A 17,579-nucleotide genomic window follows, 5' to 3' on the forward strand; every position below is an offset into this window, starting at 1 on the left:
TTTTTTCTCTTCTCTGTGGTCTTTTACTTCGGGCTGTGGGGAAATTAATTAACGAAAATAAAACGCTTTTGGGGCGTTAAATTGGCAATTTTGTGAACTTTTGTTGCCAAATCATACGGTAATGACATCAAATGAAAGTCCAGATGACGATGATGCAGATGATGATGATGAGGTGATCTTATTATTGAAATTGTTTTTGGGGGATTTGGCTGCTAAATGGGTAAGGGATAGTATTTTTTTTTTTTAATTTTTCTGGAGGGCAAAAAAAGTTGAAGTGTCAAAAATGTCACAGATTTGTAAAAGTAGTTCTCATGGGAATAAAAAGTGAAAGGCTGAACAAATTTGCAATTACTTTTAAGGAAAAAAATCGCTGATGAAAATATCCAAAGAAAATAGGAAAACTTCTTGCCAAAGAATACCAGAACATGGTCTTAGAAACTCTATTATAATGTTGTGTGTGTGGGGAATTAGGACTTTATGGCTTTCCTCCCCCATCCTCCATCCAAGTCCATTACCAGCCACCAAAAACATTTATATCCGCAATGTGATTATCAGCCGGTCACTGTGTAATAACAATTGTTGCTGCTTCTGATCTGTGTAGAAATGGCAATAGGCAGTAAACTTGACAGACAAACAAATTGCAACAATAACAAAATCCAACAATGCAGTATCCATCCAACGAGGCAAACAAACCAACCAACCGACCAATCAACCAATACCCCCCCAGTCAGTCAGTTAGTAATTCATTCATCCATCCAGCCACTCAACATCCAACAGCAGCAGCAGCTGTGTGGCGGCGCATTGTCATACTTTACAATGAGAGGAGCCCCCCTCCGCTAACACCACTCATCTCATAGACAAACAACTTCTCCAGCCAGCAAACATGGTTCGAATAGTGTCCATTTGGACTCTGTACATTTTGCTGAACGCCTGTCTGCCGGTTAGTACATGTTGTAACAGTGTTGTATACTTGTGGGAGCCGTGGCACACTACCAACCAACTAGGCTGGCAGACAGGCAACCAACCAACCACCCCTCGCAATTTTTTACACCCACCCATCAACTTGCCTTGGTCGGCCGGCCAGTCAGTCAGTCATCCATCCATGTAGGCAACTGGTTGTAACTCCTTTGTAAACAGGCTGTAACATGCCGCAGATACTTGGCTTTGTGTGCCGAGATTATCATGACAACTTCGTCGACTCCGGCTCCAGCTGGATTTCAAATCGAATTTATTTTTGTTGTTTGTTTGTGTGTGCGATGTACCATAGAGGGTTATTATATTTTGATTTGATTTTTATTTCCATCAACATTTCGAATTGAATACAACCATTTATGGTTTGTTGCTGTTGTTTGCATGCATGAATGTTGTGTGTCGTGTCAAACAAACCTGGGGAGGGAGGAGAAGGCCTTTAAAAGACAGTGGTTGGAAGGTAACAAAAAGAGAAAAAAATGATACGGAATTAAATGCATAGAAACCTTCCCTATTTAAAAACAATTCTGTAAGAAATATTTATCGGAATTCTATAAGAAGTCTCTATCAGAATCCCACAAAAATTCTCTGATAGAATTCTGACTTAGGGAAGCTTTATTCTATTAAATGACTTTATAGGAAATTATAGGAAGCATCTTTCAGAATGAAAATAAAAAGTATCTCTCCTCTCTCTCTCCCTCTTCCAAACACCATAAGAATTTCATGAGATCCAGACAGTATCTGTTTCTGAAACAACCAATTTTGCTCTAGAAAGGCTCTAGGAGCAACTGAAACCTCCTAACATTGTTTCTAACACTTTAAATAAAATAAGAAAATGTGTCTGTAAACTCTGAAAAACCTAGGAGGCCATATACTCCAAACTGGCTTGTTTCAGAGGCAAAATAATGTAGAGTGGGCTCAGAGGTCAGCTACCGTTGAAAAAATAGGTTTGCTGATCTTATCTCTACATGAGGTCCTTTCTAAGGCTAGCTACTCTTTGCTAAGGTTCCGCCAATAAACTTGTGAAGTCATTTTTAGAAAATCTAATATACAGTATTGTCGAGGTCAGGAGTTAGGCTTAAAATTTTTCAAAATTTCCCTCCAACAAAAAGTCAATCAAAAGTCGAATTTGGATTTTTCCCTCCCAATTTAATCTTAAATAGAATCTATATCAATTTTAGATTTTTCGGAAAGGATTTTCAAACTCATTTCAGAAGAGACCAGTTTTGTTAAAGCAAAACTTTTCGACCAGTCGAGATTCCGCATTCATCTAAAAGTCGATTTTCGACTTTTGACTTCCAAATCAAAGTCGATTAAGTTTATATAAACACTAAGATTAAAAGTAAAAAGAAGGGATTTTTAAAGCACCCATTAAGACATCGAAATATGAAAAATGGGCCAAATGTCTACGAGGCAAAGTCGAAAATCGACTTCTTCTAAAATCGATTTTTGATTTTCACCCACAATTCAGACCGACTAATTTTAAAAAGTCGATTTTCGTCTTTTGATCACCATCTCAAAGTCGACTAAAATTTTAACATTTTCGGAAACACTTTTTGAATTGCGAATTAGAAGTAATCTATTAACGAAGGACACATTGAAGCATCGGAATATGAAAAATTGACAGAAAATCTATAATTAAAAATTCGAAAATGTATTTTGAAAAAAGTCGATTTTCGACTTTTGCCTTCCAAATAAAAGTTAATTAAATGTATATAGACTTTAAGATAAAATTAAAAGAATGATTTTATTAAGACATCGGATTATGAAAAATGTATCAAAAGTCTATGAGGTAAAGTCGAAAATTGATTTAAAAAAAGTTGACTTTTCGACTTTTGACCCTCATCTCTGACAAACTAAAAATTTAAATATTTTGGAAGAACTTATTAAATAGCGCATTCGAAGCCACCTCTTAAAGAAGAGCCTATTTAAGCATCAGAATATAAAAAATGGAAAGAAAAGCTTTTATTCTAATTCGAAAACCGATTTAAAAAAGTCGATTTTCGACTTTTGATTCTCAACTCGGGCCGACTAAAATTGTAATTTTTTTGGAAGGACTTATTGAAAAGCACATTACAAATCAACGATTAAATAATGTCCTATTAAAGCATCGGAATATGAAAAATTGGTCACAAATCTAAAGCATATCCGAAAATCGATTTTGAAAAAAATCGATTTTCCACTTTTGACAAAGTCGACTAAAATATTAAATATTTGGGAAGAACTTATTGAAAAGCATAATACAAATCACATATTAAAAAAAGTCCTACTTAAGCATCGGAATATGAAAAATTGGTCACAAATCTGAAGCAAATTCGAAAATCAATATTAAAAAAGTCGATTTTCGGCTTTTGACCCCAAACTCAAAGTCGACTAAAATTTTAAAAATATTTTGGAACGACTTATTTAAAGGCACATTAAAATCCACGTCTTTTGCTTTCAACAGATATGTCAATTTTTCGGCCTTTGTTTTTCGATTTTTATCAACCAACACAAAGTCGACTAAAATCGATAGGAATTTTAGATTTTTAAGAAGGACTTATAAAAGGCACAATAGTAGCCACTACTTTTGGTGTCAACAAAAATTTAGACTCTTGAGCCTATCGATGGTCTCCGTCTACTTAAAGTCATTATAAAAGTCAAATTTCTACCTTACAAGTAACGACAATAAATTTTCTGCATTGCGAGGAGGTCAAAAAATAGCAACAACTAATTTTATGCTAGTATTCTTTTGTAAAATAAATTTAAAGGCAATTTGCTGAAAGAAAAATAAATCCAAGAGAATTTTGTCACAAATGTCACCCACGATAGGGTTTCAACTCTTCTAGCTGAGAAATATTCGAAGTATCGAACCAAAGCGTTCAAATAACTTTCACAGTTTTCCTAATCTCTTACAGCGAAATTCGTTAATATTAATTGTTCCGATGACCCCGAAACTCTGAGGGAAATCTGCCGGCCTTCTGATAGAGATGTAATGTAAATGTTAAACCGATATTGGTGTGATTTCTTTTACAGACTTCTGCTTTAGATTTTTTGGACTTGTTTAAACCTATATTACAGGCTCAATTTCCTTAAAAAATCTGTTTTCGAAGTTTTTCGCAACTTTTAAGAAATTATTTTTATGTGCAGGAATTTTCACTTACCTGCCACAATATGTTTTGCACAGATTTTGTGGCAAATATGACAAAAATTATTGCTAAACGTATAATACTTGAAGAGCTTTCTTTAAAGATATCTGTTTTCGAAGTTGTTGCCAAATTTTAAGAAAATATTTTTATGTGTAGGAATTTTCACTTACCTGCCACAATATATTTTCCAAATATATTTTGTGACATATATGACAAAAATGGTTGCTAAACGTATACTACTTAAAGAGCTTGCATTAAAGAAATCTCTTTTTTGAAGTTTTAGCCAAATTTTAAGAAAATATTTTTATGTGCAAGAATTTTCACTTAGCTGCCACAATACATTTTCCACATATATTTTGTGACATATATGACAAAAATGGTTGCTAAACGTATACTACTTAAAGAGCTTTCTTTAAAGAAATCTCCTTTTCGAAGTTTTTGCGAAATTTTAAGAAAATATTTGTATGTGCAGGAATTTTCACATACCTGGCACAATAAGTTTTCCACATATATTTTGTGGCAGATATGTCAAAAATGGTTGAATAATGAATAATACTTAAAGAGCGCAGGTTTTAACTAAGAGCCCAAGATTTGAGCCCAGGCTCAAATTCCTTAAAGAAATCTATTTTCGAGGTTTTTCGCCAATTTTAAGAAATTATTTTTATGTGCAGTTATATTCACTTACCTGCCACAAAATGATTTTCACACCTTTTGTGGTAGATGTGGCAAAAATGGTTGCTAAACGTATAATACTGAAGAGCTTTCTTTAAAGGAATCTCTTTTTCGAAGTATTTGGCAATTTTTTAAGAAAATATTTGTAAGTGCAGGAATTTTCACATACCTGCCACAATAGGTTTTGCACACATTTTTTGGCATATATGGCAAAAATGGTTGCTAAATAAATAATAGTTGAAGAGCTTTCTTTTTAAGAAGTCAACCACAAAGGCATTTCAAAAATAGGCAACATTTTTCACTTAGCTGCCACAAAATGTGCTGAAAATAACAAGAAAAATGGCTGTTAAATCAAAAATAGTTATGGAGCTTCATTCGATATCAAATATAGAACCGCTGAGGAACTTTTTATAGACACTCAAATGAATACTCCTATTGACGTGTCCTCGTTCCGAATATGTTTTGCACGTATTTTGTGGCAGATATGTCAAAAATGGTTGCTAAATAAATAATACATGTAGAGCTTTCTTTTTAAGAAGTCAATTTCAAAAGCATTACAAAAATAGGCAATACTTTTCATTTAGCTGCCACAAAATGTTCTGAAAATAACAAGAAAAATGGCTGTTAAATCAAAAATTGTTATGGAGCTTCATAAGTTTTCAAATATAAAATTGCTGAGGAACTTTTTATAGACATTCAAATGAATACTCTTACCGACGTCCCCTGGTTCTGAATTCAATTTTTTTTTTTATATTTTTATTGCAGAGATGGGAAGACATATATATTTAAAATTTCTTCAACTTCATAGAGATTTTACATTTCTGACATAGCCAAAGGTCCCTTATGAATCCCCTATCTGTTTCAATACCCCCCAAAAATAAAATCATATCCAAGTCATTGCATTGTATCGAGTATTTGTTGCAAACCTAGCTTTGAAAATCTCATCGAACAAATGAACCAAACAGCCAACCAGGCAGGCCATCAAACCAGCCAACTGATTTTATTTTCTCAAACAAGCTGAGCGCCAACTGTCTGTTGTAGTTGCTTGAGAAAAACACAACAACAAGAGCTTTTAAATATTATTGAAAAAAAAAAAAAAAGAATTGACAACAACTCTGTTGCTGTCTTTATTATTATTATTGTTGTCTGGCAGTCGGTCGTCAGTCGACCAAACAACCAACCCAGCCAGCCAACCAGGGTACAATTCATTTCATAGTTATTGTTTTGATCGTCTCCACGGTGTCGCACTAAGCGTTGAGCAGTCAATGCGTAAACAACACTTTTTTTCTGACGTTCCGAAACCGATACACAACAAAAATTGAAGAGAAACGGATCGTAAACGGGCCGGGATTAGATGAAAATCGAGTTGATTTAATTTCGCACGTGAATTAAAAACAAAAAATTTAAAACGTCTTATTCGCAACGCGTTGTGAAGTGACAAAACCAAGTTTTCATAAAAGTAAAGTAATATTTTTTTTTATTTTGAACAAAATTAATTATAGATTCAAAATAAATTTTAAAATTCAAAGGCAAAATTGAAAAAAAATATATAAAACAATATTTTCACTAATTGAAAACATCACGCCTGGCGTCCCTGCCGATGTAACAAATTACATCTGGACACGTTATTTGCCGAAGAAATAAATGCTTGTGTTTTCTTTTTAATTAATTGCTCCAACACCATAAATTATTTAAACAAATGGCATTAGTTAATTGAAATCCAAAAAAGAAGATTGATAATTAAATTAAAAATATTATTTTTGTGTTATAATAAATTGCTTTGAGTTCTGGTCACTGAATTTCGGTTGCACTACAATTTAATTAAAAATTAAATGAATGCATGAAAAAAAAATATTGTGTCTGATGAACTTGACGCTCAAAATTGATAATCTCTATTTAAAAAATAAAAAATAATAATAATTGAGAAAAATATATATCGAAGGACCAAATGTGTTACAGAGATAAATCACATGTACTCATCTGATTTGTTTGATTATTCCATCAGTATTTGATATTGAATATTTTCTGGGGTACTTTAAAAGTGAAAAAATATTCACATCGAAGGACCAAAATTCTTTCACAAAAAAATCGGTCAGCTATACTATAGCTGACTTTTAAATTTGTACATTAAAAATCTTCAAAATTAAAAAAAAACAAAAAAAACAGAAAGCAGAAACTTTAAAAAGAGCCTCATCTTTGTAATTCTTGAAAAAAACTATCTCCGACATTCATAAGAAAATCTAATGGAAATCGGAAATGAAAAATATTCACATCGAAGGACCATAAATTCTTTCACAAAAAATTGTTCAAATATCCTATAGCTTTTTATATTTTTCTAACTTTTAAATTTGCGAATTATAAATCTTCTTAATATTTGAAAAAAATTCACAAACATTTTTGAAGGAGCCTCATCTTTGTAATTCTTGAAAAAAGGACTATCTCCGACATTCATAAGAAATTCCAATGGAAATCTGGAAATCATTTTCGAAGATTTCCTTTCAAAATAATGCATATGAGAACTTACTTCGGATAGCCTAGAGATTGTCTCCTCAGATTTGTTGTGCAATGCATCAGCATTGTGCATTGAAAATTGTCCCAAAACTTTGAAGTGACAAATTCTTACATCAAAGGACCAAAGTTAAGTTCTGCAAACTATAAAAATAGATATCTTCGGAATTTTGGAAAAAATATTACACAGAGTTTTAGAGGCAGACTCTGCTACATAATTCCTGGAAAAAGACAACTTCAGATATTCATAAGAAATTCTGGTGGAAATCGGAAATCATACCTGAAGAGTTTCTGTGAGAGAAATGTGTACGAAAGCTCACTTAGGATAGCCTAGAGACTGTCTCTTTTTAAAGGACCCAGATTTGTAAATTGAATTCTGACTGGATACTTTGAACAATACTCACACCGAAGGACCAAAATATTTTCAACTAAACTCACCTGCCGTGACGCTTAAAGGTTCCTTTTTAAAATATTTGTCAAATAATTTTAGAATTAAAAAAAATAACACAGATCTTTATAACTACTTTCGACTATAAAATTCTTGAAAAAATACTTCCTCAGATATTCATAAGAAATTCTGATGGAAATCGGAAATCAGTTCTGAAGATTTGTTTCCTATTTTTTCTAAGAAATCCTGCAAAATTCTTGAAAAAAAGTCTACCTCAGACATTCATAAGAAATTCTGTTGGGAATCGAAAATCATATCGGTATCAGATCTTTAGAATTTTTTTATAAAAAGTTTCAGTCCTATAAGGGCAAGGAAAAATCCTTCCAGGAAATCTTTAGATAAAAAATCTAAAAAATTATTTTCAATAAAAAATACTCCTCGGATTTCGTAAACAATTCTACAAGAACTTTTGAGATTTATTTTATTTACTAATCAAAACTAAATTCCAACTTGATACCTTTCTATAGGAATCAAATCTCCCTAACCTATTTTTCATACAATTTCGAAACATTTTTTTTAAATTCCAAATAATACAATAAGAATACACTCCCAATTTTTCAAAAGCCATACAAAATTGTTTCATATAAAAAAATTTTCAAATATTCCACTAAAAATTCCTGCTAATCTATGGGAGGCCAAGGAAACCACGCACCATTTTACCTTAGAATTTCAAAAAATAAAGAAAAAATCCCCAAATGATTGATATAAAATGAGGAAGGGGGAACGGTGATGACGATGATGATGCACAAATGGAAATTTATGTGTGGCGGCTAATTATTCGAATACTAATGTGGCCCATATCTAGAAGAAGTCACACATTTAACATAATGACAGCTACTTGAACAGAACACAGATTTGTTCTCCACTCTGTCTCTCTCGTCTTCTTACACAATGTGCCCCCTCTTCTCATCACATACAGCACATTCCCAGTTCTGATGAATGTCTGTCTGCCTTCCCGCCGTTCTATGAACAACAAATGACCAACAGGCCGCCAACCAATCGATCGATCCACCATCAATACAAAATTAGATGAATCATCTCAAAATCATGTAGCTTCTTCCCATCCCATGACAAATTGTTGGGAAAAAGACACCCATCATCATCGTCGTCATTGGGTTTTGTTGCCTAAATTTAATGGATGAATTGATAGGAACTCAACATAGAGTCGGACAGACGGACAGACAATCAAATATTCAGTCACACCATCTTGGGTCCTGCCCCGAAAAAAAAACCATTAAGAAAGCCAAGCATCGAAATGATTAAGACTTGCAGGTTCTTACCACTTCACTTTGTGTGGTTGTGAGTCCGTCTGTCTGTCTTTCGGTGTGTGTTCATAACTCACTAAAATATGCTCGTATTCATAATGAAGTTAATTGAAGATCATTATCTTTGGACTTTTCCATTTATTTGAGAGGCAGAACAATGTAAAAAGTGTTGAATCAGTTGATATTGACCCCCACGAGTAACAAAATGCCGAACAGCTGTGTCAAAAATTGAGAAGAAAAAATGTTTTCTGTATTCCTTTAATTGAGGAGAATAAGCCAAAGAGACAAAGGTGTTATAGGCCGACAAATTAGTACCCTACACTTTAAAAGAGGAAGAATAGTGCCTCTCTTCTATAGATAGAAGGGTGTCTCTCTTTTACAGATAGAAGAGCTCTCTCTTCTATAGATAGAAGAGTACCTCTTTTCTATAGATAGAAGAGTGCCTCTCTTCTATAGATAGAAGAGTGTCTGTCTTCTATGGATAGAAGAGTGTCTCTCTTCTATGGATAGAAGAGTGTCTCTCTTCTATGGATATAAGAGCTCTCTCTTCTATGGATAGAAGAGTGTCTCTCTTCTATGGATAGAAGAGTGTCTCTCTTCTATGGATAGAAGAGTGTCTCTCTTCTATGGATAGAAGAGCTCTTTCTTCTATAGATAGAAGAGCTATCTCTTCTATAGATAGAGAAGATCTCTCTTCTATAGATAGAAGAGCTCCCTCTTCTCTAGATAGAAGAGCTCCCTCTTCTATAGATAGAAGAGCTCCCTCTTCTATACATAAAAGAGTGTCTCTCTTCTATAGATAGAAGAGCTCCCTCTTCTATACATAAAAGAGTGTCTCTCTTCTATAGATAAAAGAGTGTCACTCTTCTATAGATAGAAGAGCCCTCTCTTCTATAGATAGAAGAGCCCTCTCTTCTATAGATAGAAGAGCCCTCTCTTCTATAGATAGAAGAGCCCTCTCTTCTATAGATAGAAGAGCCCTCTCTTCTATAGATAGAAGAGCCCTCTCTTCTATAGATAGAAGAGCCCTCTCTTCTATAGATAGAAGAGCCCTCTCTTCTATAGATAGAAGAGCCCTCTCTTCTATAGATAGAAGAGCCCTCTCTTCTATAGATAGAAGAGCCCTCTCTTCTATAGATAGAACAGCCCTCTCTTCTATAGATAGAAGAGCTCTCTCTTCTATAGAAAGAAGAGCTCTCTTCTATAGAAAGAAGAGCTCTCTTCTATAGAAAGAAGAGCTCTCTTCTATAGATAGAAGACCTCTCTTCTGTAGATAGAAGAGCTCTCCCGCCCCATCACAGAAAATCTGTAGGTTTTCTGACAGAATATCTATAGATCTTCCCTAGAAGATCTGTAGATCTTCTCAAGAATATCTGTAGATCTCTTCATAGAACATCTGTAGATCTTCATTCTCTGTTCATTTTTAAACCCTTTCATATGAAGCCAATTGATTTTGTATTGAAGAGCGCTTTTAATCCAATTTTTATTTCGCTTTTGAATACTTCCATCTGTTTGCCAGATCATTGATGTTTTTTTCCTGCGTTTCCAATCACCAGATTTATTTATTGATTTTGAATGAGTTTTAATTTTTTTTGTTTGTGGTTTTCGAATTGTTTTTCTTTTCTTTATTTTTATTGGGTCATCTTTTGTTGGCGATTGCGATTCATTGTTTTGGCTGTTCATAACAAAACTTTGCCGGAGGCCAACAAAAATTGGTGGATTTTTTTTTCGAGTTTTTTTTCCTTCTACCTTTGCATAATCAAAAATGCGTATCATTGTAATCAGCGATTGGCAAGTCATAGTTCGTTGAAGGCTTGGGCAAAAAGTGGCGAAAAGGAATTTAAAAAAAATATGAAGATCCTGAATCATGAGGAGGAACCTTAGTGAAGGTTTTTCAGAAGGTTTTTTTAAGGTGGAACTTTTGAGGATGACTCAGGAAATATAAAAAACCATCAAGAAGTGTTAAAAAAATAATTTTCATTTATTCCACATGGGCTAAAATGTCCTGATGGATATATTGAGGAGTCTCGATTTTTTTTCACAAAAATCCTATTGAAATTAAGGGGAAGTCCATACTACTCTGAATTTCCCTGTCTTTCTTCGATAGGTCCATTCATTGCTAAATAATTCTTCTGTTTTAAAAAACAAGTAAATCTAGTGATGAGCCTTATCTTGTGCCTTAAGGAAATCTGTCAGTCTCAAAGCAATTTATTATAGAAAACCGTTGGGTTTATTTTAAATAAAAATTTGTTTTTAATTTGAAATTAATTTACAAAATTCCCAAAATTGTTTCCAAGAAGTAACCATGAAAGCCCTCAGACAATTTTGATGAAAAGTGTTAAGAAAAAGTGAAACCAAGACTTGAAAAATCTTAAAAAAATCTATACCCTGTGAAACTGTGAAAAACTTATTAAACACCCTTGAAAAATGGCTGCCACGTTGCAACATTGCGCCACGGCCACCACAACCCCATCGCCGCTGAAAACGGTGGCCAGCACCTCACCCAATCCCCAGTTGAAACGTTTGGTCTACTCCAAATATCGTGAACTGCTCGGTTCTTACAATGATCAGGCCAATGCCTATATCGATACACTGCCCAGCTATATGGTGCACAAGGATACGGGTTTCAATTTGGAATCCAACCCAAAGACAACATCAACAATTACAACAAATGGCACTACCACCACCATTCATCTGGCTGCCAGCCCTTCATCGTCATCCTCATCGCCATCATCATCGCCCGGGGGAGACAACGATATGTAAGTGCGCAAATCAAACACAAAATTCAAAATCATTTTGATGATGATTGTTTGTTTTTCTTCCCATTTCAATAATAAAATAATTATTATTTGAGATTTGTTGTTGTAGTGAAATATTTCTCAAGAAAATATTTAAAAAGAAATTGTTAATTAAACACCAGCAACAAAAAACACAAATGTGAAATTATTTAATGATCAAAAAGGAATGTTAAAGCTAGAGATAAGAGGAAATTGAGAGATAAATTATTTTGTATTAAAGATAGGCCATATTTCGCAAAATACGCAATAAAACTTGAGGCAAGGTCAGGGGCGTAGCCTAACAAGGTATGGGGATGGGATATGAAATTAAAATACATTTCGAAAGAATTCCGGTTTAAATTTTATTAATTACTTGAAGGAACTACGCCTATAGAAATCAATTTCCCCCTAAAAGAATTAAGCTCATAGACATGGGAGAGCCCTTTAAATCGAGGGATGGAAACGGGATCACAATCCTATAATGCTCCCTTAAAAAATCACATTTACAGTCCTTGAAGCTTAATAAAGTAATATATATGACATTACTTTAAAATTTACTCCCTAAGGACCTCTGATAATTCTATAAAAAATTAGGATTATAAGGACAATGTTAAATGTCCGTAAAGAAGAACAATAATCCCAATAACTTCTCTGAAAAGAAAGACGAAGGAGAGGAGTCTAAGGACCTGTGACGTGGATTTTTTTAAGAATTTTCTAATTTCGATCTTTAGACGCTAGGCCTGGCTTTTTGAAAGATTTTTTAAATTTCGATTTTTAGCCACCTACGCGGATTTAAAAAAAAATAATTGCGATTGATTTTTTAAACAAAATTTTAATTTCGATTTTTAGCCACCTAAGCGTGGAATTTTCAAGAATTTTTTAATGTCGATTTTAAGCCACCTATGCGTGCATTTTTAAACAATTATATAATTTCGATTTTATATAATTTGGCGTGGATTTTTTTTAAGAATTTTTTAATTTCGATTTTTAGCCACCTAAGCGTGGAATTTTTAAAAATTTTTTAATTTCAATTTTTTGCCATCTAAGCGTGAATGTTTAAACAATTACTTAATTTCGATTTTCATCCACGTTGGCTTGGATTTTTTAGAGAATTTTTTAATTTCGATTTTTAGCCACCTAGGCGTGGATTTTTTTTAGGAATTTTTTAATTCCGATTTTTTGCCACCTAGGCTTAGATTTTTTTTAGGAATTTTTTTATTTCGATTTTTTGCCACATAGGCGTGAATTTTTTAAGAATTTTTTAATTTCTATTTTTAGAATTTTTTAATTTCGATTTTTACCCACCTAGGCGTGGATTTTTTAAACAAAATTTTAATTTCAATTTTTAGCCATCTAAGCGTAAATTTTAATTTCAATGTTTAGCCATCTAAGCGTGAATTTTTAAACAATTACTTAATTTCGATTTTCATACACGTTGGCTTGGATTTTTTAGAGAATTTGTTAATTTCGATTTTAAGCCACCTATACGTGAATTTTTAAACAATTATTTAATTTCGATTTTTAGCCACCTAGGCGTGAAATTTTAAACAATTATTTAATTTCGATTTTTAACTACATAAACGTGGATTTTTTTTAAGAATTTTTTAATTTCGATTTTTAGCCTGTACAGCATTGATTGAACGAAAAGAGTCCTTCAACATAAAAAAATTAACGAAATCAAAAAATCCATAAAGAAAATATTCTCAAAGACTTCACGTCCACAAATAACAGAGAATCCTCCAATAAAACAGGTTTACTGATAATCCATAAAATTTTACTTAAAAAAATTCGTCCGTAAGCTTCTGAGTATTTTCCACAAGCTTACTAAAGATCCAAGGTCCTTCAACCTATGAGAATCCTTAAAAAATAAAATTACATTCGTAGCTCCTATTAAACAATTCAAAGCAACCCCGTCCATTGGCATCTAAAATGTATACAATTGTTCCTTGAAGACATTACGTCTGGAAACCACGGGAATCCTTCTATGTTCTTTAAACAAACCATGTCCTTGGATGACTTTATAATCCTTGGAAATTTCCCTAGAAAAACGACCCTTAGGGAACACTTCAAAAATTCCTTAAATGAGTCCTACTCTAGATCTCTGATAATCCTGCACTAAATTTCTTAAAGGTATCATTTTCATAAGTTGTTGGAAACCCCTTCAATTTATTTAGAAGACATTTAAAATTGGCAATTTGAGAATCCTTTAAAAAAACTTTAAAGAAGGAAATACCCTTAAATAATCCTAAAAGAAACTTTGAGAATCCTTCTTTAAAGAAACCTCGTCTATTGACCTCTGAGAATCGCTTAAAAATCCTTAAAGAAATTACTTTCATAAATTTATGAAATAGGTTTAAAAAACTAATCCAACAGTCTTCTGAGATTTCTTCTAACATTACATGAAGGAACTAGATCTTTACAGTCCTGAGGTCACACAAAAATGCCTTAAGGATACCACGTCTACGGATCCCAAATCGTTCTCCAAGCAAAGTCTAAGGACATTTTTTCGAAAAAAAAAAAAAAAAAAAAAATAGGAGACCCTCGAGAACCCATATGAAATACCACAAACAAACCCCTTGTATAGAACCCTGAGGTCCTTGGGAAATAACAAAATCATACTTAAATAATATACTATGTCTAAGGGCTTCTAAGGACACTAGAGAAAATTTTTTTAAAAACATCGCACATAGATCCTTGGAATTCTTCAAAACGCAAAGATCCTTCCGAAATATTTTAAAGGAACCTCATCTATAGTTCCCAAAAGATCTTTCAAGGATCTACGTTTAGGGAACCTTGAGAAACATGGTCCCTGAAAATTCTTTTGAAACGCCTTAAAAAATACTTCTACCAAGCCCTGACGTTCACTTCATCTCTGATTTCCAAAAGATTACATATCAAAAGGTCTGTTTAGAATTCAATAATTTACCATGGTCGTCATTCAATAAGCCTTAAGAAGTCACGTTTTTTATTATCGAATAGTTCCACGAAAAAAAAATAGCCCTATGTGCGTCCTAAAAAAGACCTTTAACAATTCACGGTTTTTATCCTAGGGTAGTCCTTCAAAATATCCTTCCAGAAACAACGTTTATAGATATGTCAAAGGTCTATAAATGTGGTTTCTGGAAAGCTCTTTTGAAGGACTAATCGAGGATAAAAACCATGAATTGTTAAAGGACTTTTTTAGGACCCACATATTTCTGGAAACATCGTATCGTTTAAAGATTTTTTGGAGGCCTATCAGGGGATTATATGTGTGGTTCTTTTATGGATTTATTTTTTTTAGAATTTAGGATTTTTTTTAACGATTTCTCTGATAATATTTCTATGAGAGACCATTTTTTTCCTTTCCCTCATCCCATATCTCCCACCCAATGCTGCGCCTCTGTTTAAATAGAGCAAAAGAATCCATCTGCTTTGTTTGCTGTGGTTGTTATTATTGTTGTTTTTGTTCTTTTTCACATTTTTCGCTATTATTTTGCATCGCACACGACAGGTGAAATGCATTCTTTAAAATTTTCAAACAAAAAAAAAATATAAAAATAAAAATTTAAATAAATAAACAGCTGGTGGATGAGAATAGATAAAATTCTTTTGGAATGTGACTAAATAACGCAGCAGCAGTAGTTGAGGTTGGGCGAATGATGAGTTTGTATTTTGATAAAACGTAGACAAACAACAAGAACAACAGCATGATAATACAACAAGTTGGAAGATAAGTTGTTTGCTAAGCTGTTAAATAGCTTGACAGTGAAATAAAAAAATATATAAAAAACAATGTCATAACTAGAGCTCAGAGAACTATGAGAAAATTTGCGTCGAAAGATGAAGAATGCCAGAAAGGTATTTTTGTTTAGAAAAAAATCAGGAAAGGTCTGTTTTTCTTTTTTTTTTGGGAGATTGGAAATTATCCTCCCTCTGGGGACATTTTAAGAACGATTTCTTTGGAAGACCTGTTGGAGATCTCTTATTTTTAGAAATGTTACCACCCAGGGAATATCCTCAATACATAAGCCATTTAGAAAAGTTTCTATCCTTAGAGGATTTTTGAAAAATCTTTTTTAGTCCTGATTTATACCTGGCGAGTGTACTGGTGGCAATTTTTAGCGCTCCCTTTTGAACGTGCCTCTTGCATTTATACGAGGCAATTTTTTCAGCAAATGTTCTTTTTCATCATTTTTTTCTGCCATTTTTATATCCTCCACCATAGTAGGGGGGGTCTGTCCATCTGCCCGTCTGTGGAAATCCCTCTAGCTTCCGAACGAATTGAAGTATATTGATAAAATTTCACTCAAATGTATATTATGCCTGCAAGTCTTTTGGTATTGAAAATGGGCCATGTAGATCCACGTTTTGGTATAGCCCCCATATAACGGTACCTACTGATATTCGGTATTTTGACGATTTTAGCGATAAATTTCATCAGAATTCTTTCAAATTTGGTATTTGAAGTTCGCAATGAATACTACAAAATATGACAGAAAATTGTATGTGCAGGTCCACTTCTTCGTATAGCCCCCATATAAGGGTACCTACCGCTATTCGGTATTTTGATGATTTTATGGACATTCTTCGCCGGAATTGTTTCAAATTTGGTATTTGAATTTCGTTATAGATACTACAGCCTAAGACAGAAAATTGTCTATGCAGGCCCACGTCTTCGTAGAGGCCCCATATAACTGTACCACCCGATATTCGGTATTTTCGGTATTTTAGGGATATTTTTCACCAGAATTGTTTCAAATTTGGTATTTGAAGTTCGTAATGGATATCACAGAAAATGAGCCATGTAGGTCCACGTCTTCGCATAGCCCCCATATTACGGTACCTTCCGGTATTAGGTATTTTCATTAATTTAGCGAATTTATTCACCGGAATTGTTTCAAATTTTGTATTTGAAGTTCGTAATGGATACTGCAGCCTCAGACAGAAAATTACCCAATAAGGTCTACGTCTTCGTATAGCCCCCATATTACGGTACCTCCCGATATTCGGTATTTTTATGATTTTAGCCACATTTTTCACCGGAATTGTTTCAAATTTGATACTTGAATTTCGTAATGAATAATAGAGCCTATGACAGGAAATTGTCTATGCAGGTCCACGTCTTCGTAGAGCCCCCATATAACGGTGCCTCCCGAACAATTTTTAACAATTTTTCTCACTTTTACTCTTTTTCCGAACAAAACTGCTTCGAACTGGCTTAGACAAATGCCCTTGAACTTGAAAAAGACCAAGAAAAATAAAACAACACACACACGTTTTTTTCTTCTCAAACTCCTACAGATGGTTGGCGGGCCACCAATCATGTCCATTCATACAATATGTAATTCTGTTCCACCACTCAGACAGACGTCTGATGTGACGTGCAGCAAACTGTTTGATGTGGGCTAAATTCTGCACGAGGAAAATTTTAATGTAAACCTGGTAAAGCAATCTGCAGCGGATTAAAAAAAAAGCAAACGATGGTATGCCAGAGTAGGAGAATAAGAAAAAAACAAAAGCAAATACAAGAAATAAATCAACAAAACACCGCCAAACATATGGAGGTGGTTCGGACCATGTTGTTCTCCGTCCGTCTGTCTTTTTGTCTGGTCCCACCAGAAGACAAAAAAGTCATTTCAGGAAACATGAGACTGCAATGCAAGCGTGTTTGTTCACAGAGCTTATGATCAGCAGACGTAACGAATAACTGCAGAACTGAATCGAGTGAGTGACTGGAACAAATGTCCCAACACCACCACCACCATTACATCCTCCATTCCAAAAAAGAACAGAAATGGAAAGTCAAAGCGAAGAAATGCGACAGGCGGCA

The 17,579-nt window shown here is 33.7% G+C and overlaps 2 protein-coding genes across 3 annotated transcripts in view; both read left to right on the forward strand.

Annotated features, from left to right (window-relative positions):
* Positions 1-17,579, forward strand: part of LOC101900142 (circadian clock-controlled protein daywake) — a 396,529-nt gene that overhangs the window by 150,854 nt on the left and 228,096 nt on the right. The window lies entirely within an intron of this gene.
* The window catches only part of LOC101898208 (protein piccolo), a 64,302-nt gene continuing 52,812 nt past the window's right edge, over positions 6,090-17,579 (forward strand). The window contains exons 1-2 of the mRNA XM_059125252.1: positions 6,090-6,233; positions 11,288-11,749. Of these exons, the coding sequence (XP_058981235.1) occupies positions 11,418-11,749 (332 nt within the window). The 5' untranslated portion in view covers positions 6,090-6,233; positions 11,288-11,417. The remainder of the gene's footprint in view (positions 6,234-11,287; positions 11,750-17,579) is intronic.

This window comes from Musca domestica, unplaced genomic scaffold, assembly GCF_030504385.1.
Source record: "Musca domestica strain aabys unplaced genomic scaffold, Musca_domestica.polishedcontigs.V.1.1 32, whole genome shotgun sequence".
Taxonomy (NCBI): Eukaryota; Metazoa; Arthropoda; class Insecta; order Diptera; family Muscidae; genus Musca; species Musca domestica.